Source organism: Dreissena polymorpha, chromosome 15 (assembly GCF_020536995.1).
Source record: "Dreissena polymorpha isolate Duluth1 chromosome 15, UMN_Dpol_1.0, whole genome shotgun sequence".
Taxonomy (NCBI): Eukaryota; Metazoa; Mollusca; class Bivalvia; order Myida; family Dreissenidae; genus Dreissena; species Dreissena polymorpha.
The window spans coordinates 28,710,128-28,718,733 of record NC_068369.1 but is presented as its reverse complement, the minus strand read 5'-3'; the positions used below and the strand labels follow the sequence as shown (position 1 = coordinate 28,718,733).

At 32.1% G+C, this 8,606-nt stretch overlaps 1 protein-coding gene across 1 annotated transcript; it reads right to left on the bottom strand.

Moving 5' to 3' along the window:
* Positions 1 to 1,158: 1,158 nt before the first annotated feature.
* LOC127861066 (kielin/chordin-like protein) lies at positions 1,159 to 7,331 on the bottom strand. Its single transcript, XM_052399432.1, has 7 exons — positions 7,276 to 7,331; positions 6,381 to 6,441; positions 5,368 to 5,484; positions 3,340 to 3,456; positions 2,681 to 2,797; positions 1,889 to 1,924; positions 1,159 to 1,330 (listed from the first exon to the last, which is right to left on the bottom strand). Exons 2-7 carry the CDS (start codon positions 6,439 to 6,441, stop codon positions 1,197 to 1,199), a joined length of 582 nt encoding a protein of 193 aa, XP_052255392.1. The 5' UTR covers positions 7,276 to 7,331; the 3' UTR covers positions 1,159 to 1,196.
* Between the last annotated feature and the right edge of the window lie 1,275 nt (positions 7,332 to 8,606).

The following is an 8,606-nucleotide window of genomic DNA, read 5'->3' as shown; positions in this document are numbered from 1 at the left end:
GACATCAACAAATATCATTTTCTAAGTGACAGCTTGAATCGCTGAGCACAAATATGAAGTCGGTTTTAAGATATCTTTTAAAATTCAAAAAATTGAATCCGAATTTTTGCTCAGCGTTGAATCTTTTTCGGAACAGAACAATGTTTTATGCCAATGTCACGGTCACATGAAAATGAGAATTAGTTGATTTTCCTGAACTTTGTCTTTTTTACCCAATACATGTATATTACCTTATGTTTTATTTTTAATAATCATGACACTATAGTTCTTCTAAATGCGACCTTCATTCAGAATAACAAGTTGAACAATCGAATAACTGAGAACATTTGCTATAAGAAATACTACTGTACGCTCCTTTTTGCCTGTATAGGGCCTGATGACAATCTCAATATCACATTTTAATATTATTAATATTTGGGCGTTTTTACTCAAAATGTTAACGACCATTAAAGCAAACAGCCTTTAATTTATGGATCAAGTAATTTTTGTGACTTAATTGTTAACTCTTTGATGTACTTTTTCATTGTATACAAAGATTTGTATGCTCGAATAAAGTGCGTGTGTTTGATTATTGTGTTGCTTTTGAAATTAATTGACTTTTGACCTGCAGTTATTAGATTTATTAACAGAATTTTTAAGCAACCGGGCCCAGAAGACGTGGTTGAAGAGGTCGAGATCAAAGACTTACAAGAAGCAATCTTTCTGAGGCCAAAGCCATTGCCCTTCACATATTTAAGTTGTTCTCATTTATTTTATAAAGTGATGATGCCTCAACAAATAATCGGGAGTAAATCAGGTACACAACATTTTAACTGGATAGCAATGGAAATAGAGTTACATTTGGTAATCAAACACCCACTGTCCGCGTTAAGTTAATTAATTGCATTTTCTGATTCTACACTACAACAGTTTGAAGGCAACCCTTTTTTCGGCTCTGTGAAATGTCATATGAAATTGGACTTAACTTTGAAGCTAGTGGATCTAATCAGCGTATAGTACAGTAGCTCCATGAATTATATTTGTTAACAAGATTGCGACCTGTGGCTTGCACAACATAAACAAGCAACACACTTGACACACCATCAATACCAAAAAATCAAAGTATAACTCATATCAATATGCTGATATTTATTATTTATTCCATTAGGTCATAACAGATGCTTTTAGCGCGATCGACCCTGCTTCTTATACGGTTGTTAGTCGCAGATCGGGCAGCAAGCGCCTGGCGGTTTGAAGCCTTTGCAGGGCGGACAAACGACAGGGGAACAAAATACCGAGCCATTTTTACAGAAACATCGCGTGCATGGCTCCTTGCTCTTTACATCGTCGCCTATAAGGAAAAAAAAAGATTTTATAAAGCATCTGTTGTTTTGTATACTTAATCTATTTTCATTAAGGAGTGATAAAAACAAAGAACATTTTCACGACTAACGCAGACTGTACTAAAAATAGTTACTGCATTTATGCTTTTATATATCGCACTTAATTATATTCCAACCAAACAAAACGTTTTTATTATTGTTAAAGCATTTTAAAGTATTCCAATATTATGAAGTACTATTTCCGCATTGTGTTCTTATCGTCAAGCTGATAATGAAGTTATCAATCAATGCGTTCTGGCCCTATATTTAAGCGGTAATAGCACAGCTTATAGTTTCATAATCCGATCGATTTTCTGAAAAATTTCAAGACACAAACATATACAAACCGATACATTTCTATATAGTGGTTAATGATAAGCATTAACTTTGTTAAACATACCTATGCTATTTTATTCATTAGTTTCATGCATGAGTTACTTTCAACTATATACTGCCACATGCAAATAATACTTCTTTAATGATTGAAGATTCGATCGCATTTTAAGACACACTAATAAAAACAGTACCTTCGTCATAGTATTCACCATTGTGGGAGCACCGTTCTGAAATAGAGTCACCAATAGCTGGATTGTATATTAAAATACAAATCTACGGTTGTATTCAAACGACTAGTTAACGTAGTGGACCTCCTTACCAGAAGCAAATTATACATGAATTATAACAAAACTAAGTACACTGTTTGTTGTTTCAAACACAGCACATAGCAAATAACAATTGTGTTCACTGAAAATACAATACTGCGGAACGTATTTCACTATTACAAAATTCTTATTTAAATAAAAAATAGTCAAGGGTTATTTAATAGAAACATGCTTTCACGCGGAACAAATTGATTAAGATATATTAAAATATCGAGTGCAATTGACATTTGTCGAATTTACTCAACCATTTTTTATTGAGTCCTTACAAAATGGTTGACTTAACTAATGCGATTTCTTATAAAAATTCATTTTTTTTTTTAATTAAAAATTCAGACGAATCTGAAATAAAAATACAGAGGAAAGGTCTTACACGTAGATAAACGACTTATTTGGATTAGATTTTTTTATTGAAATGAAACATGCTTTAAAAAGCAACATCGGTCGATATTATGTTTTTAAATTCTATGTTATTGACATTTTTCGAATTTACTGAACCAGTTTGTATAGATATTCCCTGAAATTTACAAAATTTTGATTTTACTAGCAAGAGTTTAATGCAGGAACGTTTATCCTGAGAACTGTATTGCCAAAGTTAACACTTTTAACAGAAACCAATATGAATACAACACAAACGACGACTGATAGCAATGAGCTTACTGGGACAAACGCGTTTAGAACACTCGACTTTTCCATCGTCACATTCGCAGTCGTTACAATCGTCTTTGAACTTTTGACCGTGCTTGTAGGGTTTTCCTTCGTAGATGCATGGGTCCTCTGTTATTTAACAAACATATACACAAAGTGAAAATACAGCTTCATCAGCAGAAAGAAACATTTAAATTTCATGTGCTCTTAATGTATGACATAAAGCCAATCTCTTAATATTGTGACATAAAACTAATAATTTAGACAACATCCACAAGTACACACAAGTATCAAAACAAATTAATAATGAAACTGGGATCAACGAAATGAAACGGTCAAAACAAACCATTTCAAAATTAAACTGGAGCTCTAAACCTTACAATTACCTCTGATGTTTTTTGGAGCTCTAATCCTCACATTTAGCAAGGAGGTATTCACAGATCGTTTACGTGTAATTAACAATTAAATAAACTCTTTGGAAACACAATTCGATTAAGACAGGAAATGATGAGAATACCTTTCAGTTTAAACATACTATTTGTTATACTTAACAGCAACATATTTTGAACTTGTTGATAAGTGATTTTATGAAACATAAAAAAATTAGCATATACACTTCGTATTCCCAATGTTAATATACCATAAAGAACGACTGAAAGCGTTATGCTTACTTGGACATTCGCGTTTAGAACACTCGACTTTTCCATCGTCACATTCGCAGTCGTTACAATCGTCTTTGTACTTTTGACCGTGATTGTAGATTTTTCCTTTGTATGTGCATGGGTCCTCTGTGATTCAAAACGAATTTACAAACTAGTATTCTCCAGCATCAGCATAACACAAACCTTATTTTAGCATTTTGTATTTTATTTTTGACAAGGTACCAATTGCCAACTAGTGAGACAAAACAAAAATGTACAAGACAAGACAAACACAAACACAGCAAAACACAAAAATGAATAAACCGGGATAACCAGCGTTGACTGTCAAAGAAAAACATCGAGGGTTTTAATTGGAGCTCTATAATCCTATAATCCTAACACCTAGCGAAATAATTTTTCCATCTCACTCATTATCATCGCTACTATCACTTCTATTATAAATATTATTATACTATCATTAGTATTATATGTAGCAGTATCAGAAATACTAGTATAAGAAGTAATAGTAGTAGTAGTATATGTTACATTATTAGTAGCAGTAGTAGTAGTAAGAGTAGTATTAGTAGTAGAAATGGTAATAGAAGTAGCAGTAGTTGTAGTAATAGTAGCAGTAGCAGTAGTAGTATTAGAAGCAGTAGTAGAAGTAGTAGTAGTAGAAGTAGTAGTAGAAGTAGTAGTAGTAGTAGTAGTAGTAGTAGTAGTAGTAGTAGTAGTAGTAGTAGTAGTAGTAGTAGTAGTAGTAGTAGTAGTAGTAGTAGTAGTAGTAGTAGTAGTAGTAGTAGTAGTAGAAGAGTAGTAGTAATAGTGGTAGTAGTAGAAGTAGTAGTAGTAGTAGTAGTAGTAGTAGTAGTAGTATTAGTAGTAGTAGTAGTAGTAGTCGTAGTAGTAGTCGTAGTAGTCGTAGTAGTAGTAGTAGTAGTAGTAGTAGTAGTAGTAGTAGTAGTAGTAGTAGTAGTAGTAGTAGTTGTTGTTGTAGTAGTAGTAGTAGTAGTAGAAGTAGTAGTAGTAGTAGTAGTAGTAGTAGTAGTAGTAGAAGTAGTAGTAGTAGTAGTAGTAGTAGTAGTAGTAGTAGTAGTAGTAGTAGTAGTAGTAGTACTAGTAGTAGTAGTAGTAGAAGTAGTAGTAGTAGTAGTCGTAGTAGTAGTGGTAGTAGTAGTAGTAGTAGTAGTAGTGGTAGTAGTAGTAGTAGTAGTAGTAGTAGTAGTAGTAGTAGTAGTAGTAGTAGTAGTAGTAGTAGTAGTAGTAGTACATGTGAAGTAGAAGTAATAGTAAAATAAGTAGCTGCAGTAGTATTGGTAGTAAGAGTGGTAAAGCTCCAACCCTCACATCTAGCCAACTGCTATTCACATCACTATAATTGTTATCACTAATACCCTTTCTACTATAATTAAAATTACTTTCATCATTATTATAAGTAATACTAGTAAAATAGTAGTAGTAGTTCTAGTATTTGTAATAGAAGCAGTAGTTGAATTAGTAGTGGTGGTAATAGTACATGTGTTTCATTTGTTGTAGTAGAATAAGTAATTTGAGTAGAATTGAAAGTAGAAGTAGCAAAAAAGTAGTAGTAGATTTTCGGTCCTTGTATCAGTAGTAAATTACTACTAGTAATAGTATTGGTTGTAGTAGCAATACTATTATTAGTAGTATTATAATTATTATTCTTACTATTATTATTATTATTATTATTATTAGTATTATTATTATTATTATTATTATTATTATTATTATTATAAGTAGTAGTAGTAGTAGTAGTAGTAGTAGTAGTAGTAGTAGTAGTAGTAGTAGTAGAAGTAGTAGTAGTAGTAGTAGTAGTAGTAGTAGTAGTAGTAGTAGTAGTAGTAGTAGTAGTAGTAGTAGTAGTAGTAGTAGTAGTAGTATTACTAATACGTAGTACAAGTAGAAAAGTTTAGTAGTACAAGCGGAATATTAAGTAGAAGTAATAGTTAAAGAAGTAGTAATAGTAATCGTAGAAGTATAAGTATTATTAGAAGTAGCATAAGTTCATAAAGTAGAAGTAACAGTAGCAGGACCTACTTGGACATCCTTTCCTCGTGCATACTGCATTTCCATCGTCACATTTGCAGTCGTTGCAGTCATCCTTGAATGTCTGACCGTCCTTGTACGTTTTTCCTTTGTATGTGCATGGCTTCTCTGAAAGCGACATACTTATTTCCTCAATTTATTTTTACGTAACGTTCTTTGTATTGTTACGTCGATCTTTTGCAAAAGACTTCAATTTATATAGAAGATTCAAACACAAGAAACCATGATTATTGTTTGGAATAATTATTATAACCACTTACGTGTTAATGTTGATTCACTCGTGTTATTCAAAGCTAAACAATAACATGCTTGAACATACCCCCGGTATTCATTTATTATTTAGAGTTTACAATTAATTAAATAAAAATTCAGTCATATGGGACCAGGTGTGTTTGCTTATGAATAGAAGAGAAAACGGAACGCGATTGTGTGTTTTGGAAACTAAAACAGCGATTTATGTCTTACTCGGACATTGATCGTTCAGTACGCATAACTTTTACACCGTTTTATATGTAATCGTTACACTCGTCTTTTTTCAAGGTGATTGTCCCTGCTGGTCTCAGACGATCATTCATAAACTAGCTTTGATTTTAATTCGTTTGCAAATTGCAATCGTTTACAATTAATTGTGGTCAAACGGATATCTTTTAATAAATAAACTTATTGAACTCTTTCAAAAAAGTTATTAAAGTATATATTTGATGACTGAACATCTAAAGTAATAAGGGCAACTCAGTGATGGGAATAATCTGAAATACGAAAATATCAAACATTATTTATGAGTAATCAGATTGTATGACTCCCCACTCGTGACTTAACTTTTTTGTATACTCAGATAAAACGACGAGCATGTTTACTCGTAAAAAGCCATGGCCATTCTTTCAACGCCGTCTGCATTATCAACATTATACGCACTTTCCCGACACATTTAAACAAACAGCGAGACGATTATTGTCATTCAATTCTTAAAACATAAGCAAATGTAAGAGACGAATTTTACTAACCATATGCCGTTGCAAGAACGCAAAGGCTCGCCAGAATGAATATGGATTGTATAGGCGTCATCTAAAAAAACGATTGCCAATTTATCGCTGTGTATATCTCACTTCACAATGGCTCGGAGTCATAATGATACATAATACACAATGTCGTCAAACAAATGTTTATTGAACAACTACTACTTGCATGCAAAAGGAATACCAGAACAAACAAAGTGGAACCAGAAGGACAGAAAATCGTAATTGTAAAGAGCAGTTATGGCAATGAACAACACGCCAATAATTTAGGTAGGGAACGAATGGACTAATTAATACACACATGTATATTAGAAACGCACAAACATAAACACAACCGGGGTCACCGCTTGTGAACATTAAAGGCAAGAGCACTGGGGGTTTAAACCGGTTTTATGGAGCTTAACAAATTCACGATACGCCCAGAACGATTATAATATTATATTAATTTAACTCTGTATATCATGGCAACATCGGCGAAAATCACATGGTTGTTCATGATAACTTCATATCTTATATGCTGAATATAAATAAACGTACCAAAAAATCATTGAACTAGTGTGCAAACTACTTGTTTGCATAAGGTTTTTATGAATGTGCATATTTACTTAAAGCCGTGATGGATTAGCCCAAATTGTCATCATTTTAATAATAAAACAAATCAACTAACTCATTCATAATCTTACCAAAAGAATAGAAATTCAATCGAGCAATTTATGAAATTAAAAAATTACTTCATATATCCCTATCTGCCACATTATAGACACAGCCAACGGTATTATGAACGAACTTCACAAAATAATATATTTTTAAAATAATAATGTCATTAGAACAAAAAAAAACATGATATGAATACAGTTTATTCAAAGCAAGATATAAGCATTACCTTGAATACCGTACAGCTCCTTTCGTCAAAGTCGAAAAGTTGGACAAACAAACCCTGTGAAGTCTCGCTATTTATAATTTAGCGACGGTTCAATTCTTTTTTGGGGGAAACAAGGATTATCTGTGTCTTGCATATGTCAGCACCAGGCTGTTACCAAAAAACAGCATGGGATTTCAAAAATAACATTCTTTATTGATACGTAATCTTATATTTCCTCTATTAACATGGACTTATAAAACAGGTTTTAGAAAATATCAATTGTATTATTACATGTGAAGTACATCGTTTTCCCACTTGTGTACATTTAAAGATGCTAACTGCAAAATAATATATATTCGTCGGCATATAATTTTGTGCCTTTTAATATAATGTATTTTTCGTCGACACGTAAATTTGTTGATTGCTGTTTTCTGGACAAAATGGAGAATTTTCGTCGGTTAATATTCAGTATCATTCAGTTAATTTCTTCGATCGGTCAACAAACGAAAATAAATGAAAACGAAAATTTTTGTCCAATGAATAATACTTACTTTACAGTATCGTCCTTTGATCACCCACAGTGTTAGTGAACCAAACGAACCCTGGCATTAAAGTTGGAATCGCAAAAACTAAACCAGAACAAAGCTCAAATAATTCACCTCGTTTTAATGATAAAAAATATCTCCTGTTGTAAATGAAACTCATTTTAATAGTAAATCATGAACAGGAATAATAAAACAACAAAAATATGTTCAAGAGATAAACTCGTTTTGACGTCCGCTAATCGTCATTTTAGGCAATTTGACAATAATTTATATTAACTATTTTCCTCCGTTCATACATTACAAACTGTTTTATTAGTTAACAAGTTTTTTTTTATTTTATATATATTTTAAAGTTATTTTTAATATTCCGTCAACGTGTTTGATACTTTAGCAAAATTACTATAGTAGAGATAGATTAACCCATGCATTACATAACAAAGACACAAACACACATTCCAAAAACACAGACACATTCATAAATTAAATGACTTGTTGCTCAGCTATTTAGATAAGGCAAATTATGGTACAAAATTACTATATTGGACTCTGGAATAAACTCTGCACCCATCAGGCGTTTTTAAAAACAATGCCTATCAAAGAGCCTTTAATCGCGATATGCTTTACTCTACATTTGTCATTTCCCGCCTTGCATTGAAGTGTTACGGTTAAGAAGTAATTATTCTAGAAACTACAATTTATTCAACGCAAATAATGCTATTATGCAAATATTGTCCATGTGCAGTATGTGCAATGTGTGTGTTATGTCTGATTTTTTTTATGTAATCTGTGCAATTTCTGAATAAGCAC

Excerpts from the sequence above, each read along its gene's own strand:
- LOC127861066 (XM_052399432.1), bottom strand. The coding sequence starts at position 6,441 with ATGACGCCTATACAATCCATATTCATTCTGGCGAGCCTTTGCGTTCTT. Across the intron at positions 2,798-3,339 it reads TTCTAAACGCGAATGTCCAA|AGGACCCATGCATCTACGAA; the intron begins GTAAGCATAACG and ends GTTAAATAACAG. Across the intron at positions 1,925-2,680 it reads TTCTAAACGCGTTTGTCCCA|AACGGTGCTCCCACAATGGT; the intron begins GTAAGCTCATTG and ends ACTCTATTTCAG.